The sequence below is a fragment of the Pongo pygmaeus genome, chromosome 15, assembly GCF_028885625.2.
Source record: "Pongo pygmaeus isolate AG05252 chromosome 15, NHGRI_mPonPyg2-v2.0_pri, whole genome shotgun sequence".
NCBI classification, from domain to species: Eukaryota; Metazoa; Chordata; class Mammalia; order Primates; family Hominidae; genus Pongo; species Pongo pygmaeus.
The window spans coordinates 70,879,896-70,899,174 of record NC_072388.2 but is presented as its reverse complement, the minus strand read 5'-3'; the positions used below and the strand labels follow the sequence as shown (position 1 = coordinate 70,899,174).

General features: G+C 39.8%; 1 protein-coding gene across 16 annotated transcripts in view; it reads right to left on the bottom strand.

Moving 5' to 3' along the window:
- RGS6 (regulator of G protein signaling 6) overlaps positions 1 to 19,279 on the bottom strand; it is a 636,900-nt gene that overhangs the window by 595,465 nt on the left and 22,156 nt on the right. For all 16 annotated transcript variants that reach the window (XM_054448764.2, XM_054448775.2, XM_054448762.2 and 13 more), the window contains exon 2: positions 8,464 to 8,567. In XM_054448764.2, coding sequence (XP_054304739.1) covers positions 8,464 to 8,547 — 84 coding nt within the window. In that variant the 5' untranslated portion in view covers positions 8,548 to 8,567. The remainder of the gene's footprint in view (positions 1 to 8,463; positions 8,568 to 19,279) is intronic.

Sequence of the window (19,279 nt, the reverse complement as noted above, 5' to 3'; positions counted from 1 at the left end):
ACATTCTGACTTACCTGTTTTTAAAGTTTTGGCTCGGTTCACTTTTTAAAGAAAATTAAAAATAAAGTAAAGGAGGCTATGAAGTAATAAAATAATAAAATGTGGGTTTCTCTATTTTAGATTACAAAAGACCTAGAATGTTAGATCTAAAAAAATGCTTTAGAGATCACCCAGCATAGCTAACCTCTTACTTCACAAATTAAAGAACTAGACTTAACAAAAAGTAGGAACAACTTATGCATGGCCATACGTGAACTAGTGAGCAGCCAGAACAAATACCCAGATATCTTGGTCCATTTACAGACTCTTTCCTGGGCTCTCTCAGTTTATCTACATACAGGGAAAGAGAGGGGCAGGCAATCCAGTTCTACAGGTATTTGCTTCAAAAGTTTATCCCAGGAGACTTTCTGAGAACTCACAGATATAGCCTAGGGAAAAGACTCCTCATTCTTCCTCATTATTCTCAAATTCTCCCTACGTCTTCTCAGCCCCCAAATCCTGTTGCTTGAACCTCCTAAACATCTCTCAAATACATCCTCCCATCTGTATTACCACTGCCACTGATTTGGACATCATTTTTCCTCACCTGAATTCCTGTACAATCTCTAAACTGTCCTCCTACCTCCAATCCTACTACTTCTCCAACACTCTCCCTCAACACCGAACCCCTCCACATCGATCACCCATCGACCTCCACACTGAATCTTCTCCACATTGACTTCCCCATTTCAGATCCCATCCTCCACTTTGAACAAATGACTCCCCTGCTTCAAATTCTTTCATGAAGAATTCCCTTATCAAGAAACGCAGAGTCTCAATCACTTCCCTTTGCTTGTGGGATAATACCTGCATTTGTTAGGGTCTTATCGGTAAACAGATGATATATATAGGACAATTTAAGGAAAGTGTATTTCCAAAAGGACCAAGTTTAAAGGAGTTCCAGGGTACAGGGAAATTATTAAAAAAACACTCAGAAACCCCTGGCTAGTAGAAATAGAGCTGTGTGGTAGACGGCTTCCAAAATGGCCCACAAAGATTTTCTGAATTCTGGATCTTGGTATTCACATCCTTGTGTAAATCCCTCACCTTGGGTGAGGGGTGGACCTAGTGACTTCTTACTATCAAAAGGGATGGGATAATATGTCCAAAATTGGGCTGGGGGAGGGATAGCATTAGGAGAAATACCTATTGTAAATGACAAGTTGATGGGTACAGCAAAACAACATGGCACATGTATACCTATGTAACAAACCTGCACGTTGTGCACATGTACCCTAGAACTTAAAGTATAATAAAAAAAAGAAAAAAATGTCCGAAATTAGGTTATAAAACACTAAGACTACTACCTTCCATCTTCCTTCTCTGCCTGTTGTCACTCTGATTTAAAAAAACAAAAAAAAAAAAACTACCATGTTATGAGCTGCACTATGGAGAGACACGTGTCATAAATAACTAAGAATGACCTCTGGCAAACAGCCAACGAAGAACCGAGTCCACCATTCCAACAGCCCTTAAGGAACTGAATCCAGCCAACCGTCACACAAGTAAGTTTGGGAGTAGACTTTTTCCCAGCTGAGACTTCAGACGAAACCATAATCCCAGTCAACATCTTGATTACAGCCTTTTTAAAGACACTGTGCTGGAGAACTCATGGAATCTGCACTTGGATTACTAACCTACAGAAATTGTAACATAATAAATGTTTTTAAGCCATTGAGTTTTAAGATAATTCATTACACAGCAACAGATAACAAATACAAACTGGAACCACCCCAAGGCCCAAAAGGATGAGTAGATGAAAAGGATGTCCGGACCCAGAAGAGGAAAGTAGTCTGCAAAGGCCCAAAAGGATGAGTAGACAAAAAGGATGTCTGGACCCAGAAGAGGAAAGTAGTCTGCCTTGAGAGAATCAACAAACTTCAGTAGAGGGATATGGCCACTGCAAGGTTTTTGCAGAGTGAGACCCAGGAGAAGAAATTCTCTGACATTGCTCTTCTCCTTCCCTCCCATCTCTTTCTAGACTTTTACTAACCAAACCCAACTGAAACCCAGAGGTCACAGGAGCCCTGTAAATGTAGTCCTCACAGCTCAGCCTCTGGGGCAGACAGCAGCATGCAAAGGAGTTGAACACGGGTGTGGAGGCCCAAAGGGAAGATACTTTCACAATATCTAAACTCCTTGGCATGATACATAAGGTTTTTTGTGATCTGGCCCTAGTCTATCTACCTAGCTTTATTCCTCAACCTTTCATCACAGAAACCTAGCTTCATATCAACCACTTAAAGTCTCCTGAACCCAGTATACGACATCACAAATCTGCTCTTTTACAGGTGCTAGTCCTGCCTCCTACACCTTCTCTCTCCTTCTCCATCTGGTTAATTCCTAGTCATCTTTCAAGAATCGAAGCAGGTGCCAAATCCTCTGGATGTCTTCTACATCATCATCCCCTCTCCTGGGATGGACTACATGACCCCTCTACCTCCTCCTATACCCCTCAGTTGCTTCTACCAACACTGTAATTGTCTAGTTCCCCATCTATCCCCAGCTGGCCTGTGGGCTCATTCAGGGCTCAGTTCTCATCTTGCATTCCTAGCATCTAATAGTGTCTGGCACACAAATGACACTCAATATGTATTTCCTGATTCGACAGTTTCTAATCTTCATCATGCCTTAGTCACCAGGACCTGCAGGTCCCCAGACTCTCAATTGTGCTGGCTTCTACCACTGCCCTCTATGAATTCCAAACCACACTCTATCCCTAGCTTCCTCCATAGCATCGGATTCTTCCAGGCTAGATCTTTCCCTTCTTGTTGCATACCACAGCCAATGTAACTAAAATAGTGTGACATTTACTTTCTGGATGTATGCCTAAACCAACTACTGCCCAGGACTTCAAGGGCCCTAAATCATTAGGGAGAGTGACCTTGGGGTATCAGAGCAACATAAAGGCTAGACTCAAATTCCAGCAGAAAAGGAGTCAATAACTAGAAACGAATAGGTGAAGGAAGCCATCAATGATGAGGCTATGCAACTAACCTGTTGATATACAAGAACATTGGCTTTTTTTGTCTTCCTCTAAAACTCCTATTTCATCTATGGCACTATATACTACTGGCAATGTACAGTGTTGCTACTTAAACACCACTTCTGTTATGTATATAACATATAATTAGTACTACAAAATGATAATTTTATAAATGTCTTAAATGTTATTAGCAAGCCAAAGAAACAGGTTGCCACCAAGATGTCATCTAACTTCCACTGCTGAATATTAAATAATTACAATTAAAGCTTTTTCTTCTAATGCCTGACTTAACTGGGCTTTATCTCAATCCAATTTAGATTATCTAGAACTATCTAAAATATTTCTTCAAAAGCTCAAAAGACCTTTAAATGTGCATATAGTCTCATAACATTGTTTTGATATCAGGGAAGTGTACTAATTTATGGAAGAAGAAAAAGTTATAGAATGGAACTTTGAAATCATTGCAGAAAGGTATTTGCACATTTTTAGACCAATTTCCTCCCTTTACAGAAGGGGAAATGAGGCCAAAGTATTATATTTTATTTATTAAGCTAATGGTGAGTGCATATAATTCATTTTTTAATTCTTCTTTCTACTTTATGGACACTGAATATATTCTTTTTGTGTTAGAAGTATCTCATAATTGAAAAGGAAGGAGGAAAAGAATGAAGGTAGAAAACAAAACAAGAAGTACAATCAGGAAAATGAAGTTCTCCACACAAAGCTGGGATCAGACAGGCAGAGCCTCCAGCTTTTGGATGTAGAAGACATCCAGAGTGTGACATCTGCCATGCCTCCATCCTTCTGGATGTAGAAGACATCCAGAGTGTGATGTCTTCCATGCCTCCTGACCCAAACAAATCAAATTACCAGTCTAGTTAGGAGAACTTTGTCAAGAGGCATTGTTAACACCAAAGATCCAAACAAAATCAGAAAGCCACCTACTCTTACTCAAAAGCGATCTTACCTCTAAAAGAGGGTAAACATTTTAGAAAATCTTTACCCAAGAAGCAAAAGCACCAATGAGTAGAATGAAACTTTAGCATTAAAAATGTGAGACATCCCATCAATGATAGACTGGATTAAGAAAATGTGGCACATATACACCATGGAATACTATGCAGCCATAAAAAAGGATGAGTTCATGTCCTTTGTAGGGACATGGATGAAGGTGGAAACCATTATTCTTAGCAAACTATTGCAAGAACAAAAAACCAAACACTGCATGTTCTCACTCATAGGTGAGTGAACAATTCATAGGGAATTGAACAATGAGAACACTTGGACACAGGAAGGGGAACATCACACACTGGGGCCTGTCATGAGGTGGCGGGAGTGGGGAGGGAAAGCATTAGGAGATATACCTAATGTAAATGACAAGTTAATGGGTGCAGCACACCAACATGGCACATGTATACATATGTAACAAACCTGCACGTTGTGCACATGTACCCTAGAACTTAAAGTATTTTTTAAAAATCAATAAAAAAGTGAGACATTAATCCAAGTCAACTCTCCCAGAATAAACATGAAAGCCAAAGATCTGCCACATACTATTTTCATTAATTTAATGTGCCCCATGGCTACTCAGCTCCAACAATGTGGTAACAGCAGTCTGTGGTTGATAACATGGTAGTCGCACAGGGTGCTAGAAAGGCAACTGATTGGAGTGGCCAGGCTCCCTGGACACCATTATGGCTTCCATGGGAAAGTGCTGAGGAGCCTTAATCAAGTTACTCACCTTGTCTATACTTTTAGTTCTTTCATCTATAAAATAAGACCAGAAAATATCTACGGAAAAGCTACTAAAATCCCTATGACAAGAGCTTGGTTCTTCTACGTTTTGAGAGATCTACAAATAATTATGAAATCAAAAATCTAATTCAAAACACCAACTCTCTCATTACTTTGCAACACATACTATGTCTGGATATCGTAAAAGACTAAAAAGTGCTTTTCAAACTTAGTTGGGCATCAAATTTTCCTGAGAACATCTTGAAACTCAGATTCCTAGGACCCAGCTCAGACCTATTAAATAGAAATACCTTGTGGAGGGGGTCCTTTGAGGATTAACATTTTTATAAAGCACCCTAAATGATGTGATGTATAGCTAGGTTCAAATATCATCATTACACTGGGCAATTCAGTAACTCAGGATCCTAAGGATACAGGAATATAAAAATGGTCAACAGGTCTGGGTGTCTTCATGAATAATTAAGGTTTTCTTTTAAATAGATCTTTAATGTGACCAATACATTTTTCATACACACCTCCAATCCAAACTGTGAATATGAAGGATGAAAAACTAAATTAGAAAGTCTGTTCAAGTCAATAAATAAGTCATGCCTTGGGAAAGTACAACTTCTCACAGTTAATGACATGAAAACATGAAAAGGAAATGAAGAGTGTTCTGAAAAGTGTGGGCTTTAAAAACCCACCCATCATTACTCATATGTCAGGAGGTCACCATCCTAAATGTCATTTAAAAGTCAACATTATGGACATAATCATCCACTTATTACTCGAAAGTTTACCCAAAAGCTTCATTTCTCTAGATTTGGCTTTTTAAATGTCAGCATCTGAATCAACACAATGCAGTCCAAGCAAAAATTTCGCACTGAAAGTGTCTGACAAGAGAAAAAAAACAACAACAAAAAACAAGAGAAAGAAAACAAAAACGAAAGCACAATTTTTTAAATGTAAATTTTAGTCGTGGGTATCTAAGGAAAGGTTTGGGTTTATGGCTATGACTTTGAATAAATGATTACACAAAAGGACTTCCAAAGAAAATGCTTTGAATTGTCATTGGCTTCACAATCCAACCCTTACCGATGATACCTTGAGGATAACGTCCTACAGCAGGTAAGTTCTTGGTTGTAGCCAAAGGGCAGCCTACAGCATCAGGAGTAGAAAACTATATGAAAATCCCATAGTTCAAGTACAACCATGGTTTAAGTCAGTCAGGTTAACTAGGTTTAAAATGGTGACAGGGCCTGAGCTCACACTGTGCAATCAGTGTGTCTTCTTTCTAATAGACTGAACCAATTTAATGTCCTTTTTATGGTAATTAATATAGCAAATAAACATGAACATATATATATATATATATATACACACACTCTCTAGACAAGTTTGTCACACGAAAGTAAGATATAGTTTCATTACTAGTTGTCATTTCTCTAAAGAACTACAGCAATTGACATGTTAGTTACTAAATTAAACCAGAAAAGAGCCCCTTACTACCACCAAAAAGTAAAAACCAAGTTCTCATAAACCCACAGGAAGTTTTTTTTCCTGTAAACATAATACAAACATTCTAGTAGAAAGGTGGTTGGATTACATGACCTTTGCATTTCTTATTCTTTAATAATCCATGAATTTGCAATCCTCTGAAGAATATAAAAATATTTTTATTGTTTTCCTGTGTCTTAAAAAAAAACCTCACTGTATAAATTTGCTCTAGATAACTTATTAACAGCACCAACACTTAGAGATTTTATCATTTATTTTCTCTCCAAGTGTCACTGACTCTAGAAGACCTAAACATGAAAAGAAAAAGAGATATTCATTACGGACCACATTGTGGTCTAAGTAGGATATAAGATGCCTCATTCGATTTATCTAAAGTGATCTTCACAATTACCTTCCTCCCACATTTTTTTTTTCTTTTTACAGATGAAAAAATTGTAGCTCATGGAAGTTAAAGAACTAACTTAGAGTCACACTGCTAAAGAGTGGTAAAGTTGGAATTTTAACCTAAGTCTCACTCCAAAGCCCATGTTCCTAGCAGCCTGGCACGGGGTCTCCCAGTTTGGGGGTGGGTTAAGAAAGTAACAATGACTCAATGTCTATTATTCTGTATGTTTCACTAATTGCTCAGTCCCATTAATCTATTTTTTCCTTTACCGCAATTTAATGAGCATCATTCTTAGAGATGGGTTATCTAGACATTCTCTTGCAAAGCAAAGAATTACAGAATTTTACACTCAAAGCAAGAATAATTTGAGAACTCTATTTTTACAAGGAAAAGAGAAAAATTCACCATATTGATCATCCAGGAATATCTAGTTCCACATTGCCCATATAAGTAATACACAGAGCCTCTCAGAATGCACAGAACTGAGTAGAAACTCAAGTAGTTAGTGAAATGAACATTAACTTATTTCCTTATTAACATACAAGAGAGGTAGTTTAAATTTTCACCAACATGCAAACATTAAAAAGGTGTACAATAAGAAGCAATTACGTCAAATTCAGCATGTACTAAAATAAACTTATGTGCCATTTTCCTCCTTTAAAATGTATTCTTTTTCCAAATATCCCAATTCAAATTAATAGCACCAATGATTTTCATTCACCCAAGGTCAAAAACCCAGTCATCTTTGACCCTCTACTTGCTGCCTATATTCCTTCACTTTCCAAGTCATTTTTAATCCAGACTTTAATTCCTCTTATCAGTTTCTCTCAACTCTGAAGGTGATTTCACAGGCTGGATTAGTGTCCCTCCTTTCCCTCCTTACCTTTCACACAGACACAGAAATCTCTCTCCTAGAGCCTCTGCTCTATCTTGATAACAATCCATTCAGCACACTGGGGCAAGAATCATAATCCCAAAGAGATCCCAATCTTGCAACTCTTGGCACAAAAGTTTTTCTTGATTAAATTGTCTAATTCAACACTAACATCTGGCTCCAGCCAGCCTCTCTTCCCAAAATCCTATCTTCATTTACTTCTTGTAATGCATCCTATGCCCAAGCTAACCAGTTCTGGTTGCTGCTACTTTCCTTAGCTCTGTGCCCTTGCTGAAACATCTCATCACCTGGTATGTTTTCTGCTTCCTCTCTGCTTTCCACATAAAGCAACCGTGCACATATTTTAAAACTGAGTTCAAAGACCACTCTTCCACAAGCCCATTCTCACCTCTGAGGCTGGGAGAACTGGCCTCCTCCTCTGAAATTATGTAACACTCTACTTGCACATCTATTCTGGAAATTAACATTTAGACTCTATAACAGTTATTTGTGTACATCTTATGTCTCCTACCAACTGTAAGCATCTCATACAAATATACCTCTGTATCTCCCACAGCATTCAGCCCAGATTTTGTACGTACTACGAGTTTGAAGAACTTTCAGTTCATACATCTTACACTAAGGCCTTTCCACTGAAGGAGAATGTGTCTTCCCATCTGCATTGCTTAGGCAACCTTTGGGTTTAAAGAAAACTAAATGGCATAATATTTTTCAAGTGTTAAATACCAAGTGCTCAAGTATGAACTTTCTTGAATTTTAGAACTAGAGAACCAGAGGATGTGAGAAGAAAATATGCATTTATCAGTAAGGCAGTTTAGGCAGAAAACATTTGTCTTTTTATCAGCCCTACACAGAACACAACAGTCCACACGGACAGCATGCATGGCACTTGACCAGACGCCTTACTTTGCCGTAGACGATCATGTTTGGAGAACTCTCCTCTGGGTCAGCAACCCCCACTGCTCTTTGATCCCCGGATCCTTGAGCCATCCTGAGTGTCTTCACTCACACTGCAAAAATAAATGAATAAACCATTAAGTCACGAAGGAATTATATAAAGTGGGCTTTGAAATGCAAAGAATTAATTAACTTTTAGCAGATACCATGAACACAAAACATGATATTACATGATATATTTTTTAAAGTTAGGGGATGATTGTAGTCTTACTATCCATAAATATTCTTCTAATCCCCAAACAACACGTTATTGATTTTCAGCTCAGAATCGCACACCCCAGGAGTGAATATATGGCAGTCTTTTTTTTTTTTTTGAGACAGAGTTTCACTCTTATTGCCCAGGCTAGAGTGCAATGACGCGATCTCAGCTCTCTGAAACCTCCGCCTCCTGGGTTCAAGTGATTCTCCTGCCTCAGCCTCCCGAGTAGCTGGGATTACAGGCATGTGCCACCACACCCAGCTATTTTTGTATTTTTAGTAGAGATGGGGCTTCTTCATGTTGGTCAGGCTGGTCACAAACTCCTGACTTCAGGTGATGCACCAGCCTCGGCCTCCCAAACTGCTGGGATTACAGGCGTGAGCCACCACACCCAGCCACGGCAGTCTTAAATAATCTCCTGAAGACAATTGAAACCAATCATTTTGCTGTTGAGTTCACCTTGCCAAAGCTCATTTTCTGATTAATTCTATGCATTAAAATATGAATATTTTATTAGGGAAATCAAAATCCAGACCACAAGGAGATACTACTTCATACCCATTAAGATTATTATAATTTTTAAAAAAGAAACCTCAAGTAAGTCTTGGCAAGGATATGGGGAAATCAAAATCCTCAAACATTGCTGGTAGGAATGTAAAACGATACAGTCACTGTTGAAAACAGCTTAGTGTTTCCTCAAAAAAGTTGAACATAGAATTACCATATGATCTAGCAATTCCACTTCTAAGTACATACACAAAATAACTGAAAACAAATATCAAATACTTGTACACAAATGTTCATAGCAGCGCTATTCACAATAGTTAAAAGGTGGAAACAACCTAAATGTCCATCAGTGCATGAATGGATAAATAAAACATGTATATCTATACAATGGGATATCATTGAGCAATAAAAAGAAATAAAGTACTGACACATGCTACAACGTGGATGAACCTTGAAAACATGCGAAGTGAAAACACGCTAAGTGTAAAAAGCCAGACACAAAACGTCACATATTGCTGGAATCTATTTTTACGAAATATCCAGAATAGGTAAATCCGTAGAGACAAGAAACAGATTGGTAGCTGCCAGTAGCTGCAGGGAGGATGGAATGGGAGACTGCTTAATGGATACAGGGTCTCTTTCAGGGGCCTTGATAGAGGTGATGGCTGTAGAACACTGTGAAAGCATGAAATGCCACTGAATTATACACTTTAAGACGGCTAATTTTATGTTATGTGAATTTCACCTCAATTAAGAAAAATAAATATATTTAATGTGGCCTTTTTGAAAAGCCTGAAAAGATAACAGTGAGATAAGAACAAGTATATGGAATTTTTGAGTGAAGAAGGAAGTTCAATCCCTGGTATGACACTATATTTATTGTGTGACCTTGAGCAAGTACAAGAATCTGTTGGGTTTCTTTTGTTAATTTCCCTTTAAAACAAACATATCGAACACCTGCTGTATGCTCCGAGTCACGCCAAGGCACCTTCCTCTACATTGTCCTCAGCAGTAAAATGTGAATTCCACCAAGTTCCCTGCAGGTAAGGGTCAAATAAGCTGAGTATGAGAGCAGAGTATAAAGCCATAAAAGTCCTATACAAATGTTATCCCTAATCTAAGAGGCTGCCTGGGTTATTTGCACAAAATTCAGAGGCTTTTCATCAAAGAAACTCTTATAAATACCATACATGACAGAAAAGGCCATTTCAATTCAAAATAAAAATTCAGGAAACATTTTATTATAAAACAAGTTGCTACCAAAGGTCATTCCATAAAAACAAATTTGGGTGGAAAATGGGAGAGAGAGGAATTTGTAATTTATGCTAAGAATTTAATTGCCGAAAATATCCCATTCGAATAACACTACCTGCTTTCTTCACTATTTATAAATTACAATGTTTTTTAAAATTAGATTACATGAAGAGGTAAAGAGCATCATTCTATAATATTATCGCTATACACTGTAATATCAGGATTTCTATGAATATAGTACTACATGGAAACACTGATTATCATTCTAATCAATGGCTTTTAAAATTAAATGAACAACACAGTTTTATTTTTAAACAACTACTTAGTTGCCTACTCCTTTGCCTTAATACAGAATACAACAGAGCATGAAAACAAAAATTGAGTTCATTTATATATACTCATGTATCTATGTAATAGAGACGTTTTAAGTTTCTGTCGCTTTATTTTAAAATGAACACTTTCACTTTAATGAGCACATTCTCTTCTACCTAGAAAACTGTATTATAATAGCAAGGTTAGAAATGACCTAGAAACAAACGTGTCAGGCCTCCCTCTGCCCAGCCACCCCCTCCCACCAACAGAAGCATTTGTGTTTGTTAAAACAGGCTGATGTTCCAGAGTCTAGACTTGAAACTACTAAGTGAATGCAGATAGTCTCTGTGTGAAGAATTTTAGTAAGCCTCGTATTCAGTAGAAATGCGTCTATTTTTGGTTCCTCTATTAACTCGTTTTGAAACTCAGACAAGCTATTTAGCTTTCCTGTGTCTAGAAAGAATCATTTCTAAAATAATAATATACTTTCTAGTCCATATGTCAACAGATGTTAGAGAGAACTGGATGTGAAACCTACATAGGTAAAGATTTTCTAATTAAATTCATTGACTATTAAAGCTGGGGCTTGTGAAATTAAAGGACTAGGTTTTCATTCATTATAGTATGATATAAAATACTTTTAAATGGAGTACTATAGAAATGGGTTTAAATTTAGTGGCAGAGAAAAACAGAATGCTCTTCATTGTACTTATATATACATATATATATACACACAGTAAACAACCCAGGGGCTTCTATATTAACATTTGAAGAATATGAACATTTTTCTGAAAACATATAACTGCATACCAAAAGAAAGAAAGCATGTTAATATTATTTTCCTATATGGACTCACAGCTAACCCAAGAGGAAAACTGAAAATGGGCTAGGACCTTGCATTTCACAGTCTCCAAGAAGAGACGATACAGCTTGATGGTTACAAGATGCCTCTCATCAGACAGATCCATGTCCGAATCCAGGCTCCACCACTTCCTAGCTGTGTGGCAAGTTCCTTCTCCTCTCTCTGCCTTTAATCTGTTATCTGTCACACACCATAGCCCCAGCATAGTGGAAAGCCCTCTGAACTAGGAGTCCTGGTATTGCCCCACCCCTCGGTCCTTTGCAACTAACCAGCTATCAGAACCAGGACACACAGCTTCCCTGGACCTCAGCTGGGCATTGGCTATAAAATCCAGCATCCTTAGAGTTCCTTCCAGCTCTGAGCTAGACCCTCAGAACCTCACATTTCTAACTTTCCTTCAAAGGCTCTCACCAGAATGTTCCATGCCACCTGTCTCTGTCAATACTGCCTATATCCCAGCCCATTTCCTCTATTCGTGACAGCACTCAATGTCTCAAAGAATAAATCACAAAACCACTGCGGTGGAGCATTCCCTATCTGACTCAGCATCCCTCCCCATGACGGAATTCCTATACCACACCACCCACCCTCAGGTTCTTTGGAACTCAACATTTATTCTTTGAGCAAATATACTGAGCATCTACTTTTGTAAGGTTCCATGCTAGGCCCTGGGGATATACAGATAAGGCAGACACAGATCCTCTCCTTAAAATGTTCAGAGACCGGTAGGAATAACAGATGTGTTCACAGAAAGGACACTGTAATATGTGGTTGCTCAATTATGATGGCACAGAGTAGGAGGAGGTGACAGATGAGCAGAAGCCTTGGAGAGGCAAAGTTTGCCATTCCAGCCAAGGCTATGCACACACACAGGCATAGAAATCTGAAGCCCCAGAAGCGGCTCAGCTCTGTGCTAGACAGTCAAGAGAAAAAAGCCACAAAGATAATCTGATCCCAGAAAGATTAAGTGGGAGACAGCCAAGTGTGGAGAGTGAGATAACAGGGATTCCCAACTATCTGAATTTGCGGGACTTTGTTTACTTGTCTATCAGGGACTTCCTCTCTAGAAAGTCAGTTCTTCATAGGCAGGGACTTTATTGTTGGGGTTCACCCCTCTCTCCCTGGCACCTAGAGCAGAACCTGGCACATAGAAGGTACTTAACTATGTTTGAATGAATGATGGAACTGATAAAATTCCACCAGGATGCAGTGTCCTCCTTCCAGAAGATTCATCTGGATAACAAGCCATTAAAAGTGGCCAATAAAGAAGAATCTTGATCAACAAAGACCAATGTATAGCATCGCACATAAAGATTTTCCCCAAGGTTTATTGATATGAACCAGCCTGGACTCAGCAATCCACTTCTGGGATTCACAAGCAATTTACGTAAGAAGGAATATGTGGTGAGGGAAGAAAATATAGTGAAGGGGATGCTCTATGCATAATAGGACAATTGAGCACCTGTGACACAAACAGATTCGTGAATCCTTGAAAGTCAGGATTGTGCCTGCAGTCTACTCCAAACTTACACTGCATCTGTAACTTGCAGTTATAATAAATGCCTGCTGTTTACTTTCTAATGCCAGCCCCTCTGGAACAAGCAAAGCCTAGGGTTCAGCAGCTAACAATGTTGAGCAGAGCAGGAAGGAAGGGCCTCAATGGTATAGGAAAAGGAAGGGCTTTGAAGTCAGACTGGGAATCACATCTCAGCTCTAGCCTCACTAAGGCTACTATGTGGCCTTTGACAATGGGCTCTCCCACCCTAAATTTCCAGCTCCTTGCCTGGAAGATGAGACCCCTCCATCACACAGGGTTGCTTTTGAAGAGGGAAGACAGTAAGTCATGGAAATGCCCCAGCACAGAATGAATGTCGAAACTGACCAGTGACCTTGTTCTAAGCCAGTATTTGGCCAAGTGAAATTCCCAGGCCACTGGCATAAGATTCAATGGAGAATCCCACCCCAACCCCCACCACCCTCAGATGTTCTGACTCATGCATCAGAGATGAAGCCTTCAGCGGTCCAATGACCTCCTCAGATGATCCTGACACAGAGCTAAGAGTAGAACCGACTACAATTACCCTACAATGTCACTAAAATTACCATGGCTTGCAACTAAAAGCTTTAAACATCATGACTACCACTCTTAGTGCCCAGCCCTCAAAACCCTATTCAGGGAAATGTCATGTAGGAGAAGCAATCAAACCCTGACTGTAATATAGTTTGAATATTTATGCTGCCAAAGAAGAATTTCTGTTGATGTTATTTCCTCTCCTCCATATTATATCAAATTCTCATTGTTTGCCTCAGCCCATTAAAACCCAATGGATTTTTTTTTTCTGACATCAGCAATGTTAAGCACTTCAGGAAAAAATTTTACAAGATGTGTGCTAGCTCAGTAGTACGAGCTTGTTTATATAGCTCTAATCTGACTGAGTGGGCAGGAATCCCAAGGGGAAAGAAGGAAGAACAACAGCTCTAAATAACAAATCACTCTTTCTGTTATAGCAGAGTATGCCAACTTGACATTTCCTATATATTCGAAGTTCAAATGCTCAATGACAGAGTATCCGTTTCAGGTAATGCACCAAGATCTTAAAGTACGGTGATAGCACTCAACCCCTAAAGGCCAATTTTGGTGGCACTGGAAGGCACCCAGTATTTTACTGGGATATAATCACTTGATCATTTTAGGACATCGATTAGAATTCAGTGGTTCCCAAAAACTTGCCCAAGGACCGGAACTAGGCTAGCAGTCTCAGAATAACCTGGGAGATATTCTAAATATACATACTCCTGGTTCCCATGCTCCAGAAGTTCTGATCCAGTAGGCCTAGGGTGGTCCCTGGAGATTTACAGATTAACCATTTTCCAGATGATATGTAAGTACAGCCAGGTTTGGAAACCACTGACCTAGATTCCATGGAGCCTGCCTTCCCTTCACTTGATCTTTTCCTCCCATCCCATGCTGCCTGATGTTTGGGCAGACATGCTAATGGGGGGTTCCTTTCGCTTCCCATGGATTAAGGCAAAAACTCAATGAGATGGATACAACAAGGTTCTGGGGTCAAAAAAAACTGGCTTTCAATCCTGGCTATGTCACTTAAGTGCTGCGTGGCCATAAGCAACATATTTAGCCCCCCTGGGCCTTAGTTTCCTCACCTATAAAATGGAACAAACGCTAATCACTCTGCAGCAGTGGTTCTCAGCCTGGCCTGCTGATTAGAATTTCTTGCACAGCTCATCACAGCAGCCATGCTATTATTCCCACTCTATGGATGAGAAAAGTAAGACTGAAGAGCACAGGTAACTTGCCCAAAGTAACAGTTTGTCAGCCAAGCAACTAAAATTCAAACCCAGGACTGACTCCAATGCCCACAGTTTTTCCAACATGTCCATCTTGTGAAATCACCTACATAAAGTAGATGTTTGGCACAAAGCCTGGAACATAGTAGGTCCTCAACTAATCTGTGTTTCCTTCATTCTACTTGCTAGTTTTCAGTGAAGTTGACTTCTCCACTCCAATCCTACCTTAAGACTTACAAATAAATATAATGTTCTCTAAGCTATCACACCTGCCTGACAGGCTAAACTAATTAAATTACCAGAGCTGCATATATATATATACATATGCATGCATGAGGATTGCTTAAACCTGGGAGTTCAAGACCAGCCTGGGCAACATAGCAAGACCCAATCTCTACAAAAAATACAAAAATTAGCCAGGCATGGTGGTGCGTTGCCTATAATCTCAGCTACTTGGGAGGCTGATGTGGGAGGATCACTTGAGCCCAGTAGTTAGAGGCTACAGTGAGCTATGATCACACCACTGCACTCCAGCCAGGGCGACAGGGTGAGGACTGATCTCTGAAGTAAAAATAAAAATAAAAATTTTGCATTCCGTCTGTTAAAGTTTCTAAAAATTAAGCTAGGAGGGAGAAGTGGAAAGATCGCCACATAACAGGGCATGCTGGCCCTGGGAGTCCTGTTACTGCAATCTCTGTTGGAAAGCCAGGTCTACCCAGGCCTCCTCTCTCACCAGGGCTCTGAACTCCACACTGCTCTGGAAACCCCAACCCCTCCGACTCCCCACAGACTCATCCCACCCTTTGAACATTTCTGTAAATAGTATGCCCACTATGTCCTTCCATCTCCTCTCTGAACTTTAACCTTCTGTGACCTTAATGGAAACTTGCCTTCTCCTCTCCTGCAGCCCTCTGTCCTCATGCCATACATCTGAAGACCAGGGAGTAGGGCAGGCAGCCTCCTGGCTCTCCACTGCTGCTTCAAATGATTTCCCTCCCTCCCTCCAACACAAATCCCTGCTCTGTGGCACTCAGGCCATCTGGCTCTGCCACTTTCTGCTCATCCTCACTGCTGTTTTCCACCTCCCTCCTGCTTATGCCTTCTCATTCCCTGAAGACTCCAGCTTCCGCCTCTCAGAGGATTTCTTCTGCTTCCCTAACATCTTCACCACTTCCAGTGACTTTAACATCAGAGTCAAAGACCTACCAGAAAAGCCAGTTTCTCAGTTCCTTATTTCCTCACCTGAAACTTTTTCCTTCTGAGTCACTATCTCACATGGCCACATCCTAAACTTTGTCATCACCTCAAATCCCACTACAAGCATCCTCTACTCTGTCCACCCTTCCTCTGTTCAGCTCACTTACTTACTCTGCATTCGCTGCAAACCATCTTCAAACTTATTTAGACATTTAATCCATTGAACACACAGCACTTTTACTACCCATTCCTACCCTTCACTTCACCTTCACTATTCACACTGGCTCCATCATTATACTCACTCATAATCACTCCCTTGCACATACCCTCTACTCCTGCATCTCCCCTTGTGATGGTTAATACTGAGTGTCAACTTGATTAGATTGAAGGATGCAAAGTATTGATCCTGGGTGTGTCTGTGAGGGTGTTGCCAAAGGAGATTAACATTTAAGTCAGTGGGCTGGGGAAGGCAGACCCACCCTTAATCTGGTGGGCACAACCTAATCAGCTGCCAGCAAATATAAAGCAGTCAGAGAAACATGAAAAGGCGAGACTGGCCTAGCCTCCCAGCCTACATCTTTCTCCCTTGCTGGATGCTTCCCGTCCTCAAACACGGGACTCCAAGTTCTTCAGTTTTGAGACTCAGACTGACTCTCCTTGTTCCTCAAGCTTGTAGACAGCCTCTTGTGGGACCCTGTGATCATGTAAGTTAATACTTAATAAACTCCTATATATATATATGCACACACACTATTATATATATATACTATTGTATATATAAAAATAGAAAAAATATATATACACACACACTATTAGTTCTGTCCCTCTAGGGAACCCTAACACACCCCCTTTCTGTGTCACACTATCCTTACAAAATTCCAACACTGATGGAACCCAACTATCCACCAACCCCAAGCTCCCATCCAAACAGATGAACACTTTGGGGTGGAGAGGAAGTCACACAACCAGGCTGACTAGCTGCATTAAATTCATGGCCACAAACATTAAATGAATAGTCAACACTGCCTGCCAAACCCAAAATGTTTTCCTACCAAGCTGTTTCTCCTTTTCTGAGATGGCTATGTCATATCTTTTCCCAGCTCATATTTAACACATAGTCTTAGCTGATGAGCTCACTTCAAAATTCATGGAAGAAATGGAAGCCAGCAGAAGGCAAGTCCCTCATCTTCAGACACCCTCCTTGAAACCACCATGTTCTCCATCTTCCTTTTTCTTATGGAGAAAAGTTTTTCTGTCAGAGGAATTCGAACCAGAGCAACTCCATCTTGAATAGGGGCTGGGTAAAATGAGGCTAAGACCTACTGGGCTGCATTCCCAGACAGTTAAGCATTCTAAGTCACAGGACAAGACTGGAAGTCGGCACAAGATACAGGTCATAAAGACCTTGCTGATAAACAGGGTGTAGTAAAGAAGCCAGCTGAAACCCACCAAAACCAAGATGGTGATGAGAGTGACCTCTGGTTGTCCTCACTGCTACACTCCCACCAGCGCCATGACAGCTTATAAATGCCATGGCAACATCAGGAAGTTACCCTATATGGTCTAAAAAGGGGAGTCAAGAATAATCCACCCCTTGTTTAGCATATAATCAAGAAATAGCCATAAAAATGGGCAACCAGAAGCCCTCAGGGCTGCTCTATCTATGGAGTAGCCATTCTTTAATTCCTCTACTTTCTTAATAAACTTGCTTTCCGTTTACTCTATAGACTTGCCCCAAATTATTTCTTGCGTGAGATCCAAGAACCCTCTCTTGGGGTCTGGATTGGAACCCCTTTCCTGTAACATTACCATTTACCAAAGGGAAGTTCTTCCATCCTTGCTCTTAATTAGATGGTTAATATAACATTACTGCTCACATACACCCTACCACCACACCAACCGGGCTCAGGTGTAACAGTGGATTATAGATAAAAGACTTCCAAGACACAGCGTCCCTAAGGAAGAGTAGTTAGGGAAACCTAAAGTCAAGAGAGGAGATAAAAACAAGGACCCTTTGGGGGGGATTTGAAGCCTCTAGCACCTACAGCTCAGCAAACACTAAACACAACCCAGCTCCTAGCCAGATTAAGTAAAACCTCACACTAAGTGCCTACCTGCCTCAGTTTCTATGACCCAACACATCATGTCTGGCTTTCAACAAAAAATTACAAGGCATGCTGAAAGGCAAGAAAAACACATTCTGAAGAGACAAGCAATCATCAGAATCAGACTCAGATATGTCACGGATGTTGGAATTATCTGTGTCATTAACAGATAGGAAATTTAAAATAACTATGATGAAAAATGTTAAGGATTCTAATGGAGAAAGCAAATGGTAATGAAACCAGAAAGACGGAAACACTTTTTAAAAACTCCTTTGAAAAGGAAATGCTAAAAATCAAAAACACTGTAGCAAATGAAGAAGGCTTTCCATGGGCTCATCAGCAGACTCAGATGGCCAAGAAGAGTGAGACCTACCATTTGATAGCACAAGAGGGTGACTAATGTCAATAACAACAACTTAATTGTACATTTTAAAACAACTAAAAGAGTGTAATTGGATTGTAACACAAAGGAGAAATGCTTGAGGGGATGGAGACCCCATTTTCCATGATGTGATTATTATGCATTGCATACCTGTATCAAAACATCTCATGTACCCCATAAGTATACACACCTACTATGTATCTACAAAAATTAAAAATTTTAAATTTTTTTTAAAAGACTCCATGAACTTGAAAGTCAGTCATGAATTTCCAAACTAAAAAGAGAGAGAGAAATAAGAGAGGAAAAAAAAACCAGAGCAGAATATTCAGGAACTCTAGAACAATATCAAAAGCTGTAACATAAATGTAATCAGAATCCCAAGAAGAGAAGAAAGAAAGGAGAAGAAATATTGGAAGGAATAATGACTGAGAACTTTCCAAAATTAATGGCATATAATAAACCACAGATCCAGAAAAGTCAGAAAACACCAATCAGGACAAACACCCCAAAAAAGAAAAACTACACCTAGGTATATCATATTCAAACCGCAGAAAACCAAAGACAAAGAGGAAATCTTAAAAGAAGCCAGATCCTTACCTATAGAAGAACAAGGATAAGAATTACAGAATCCATGCAAGCAA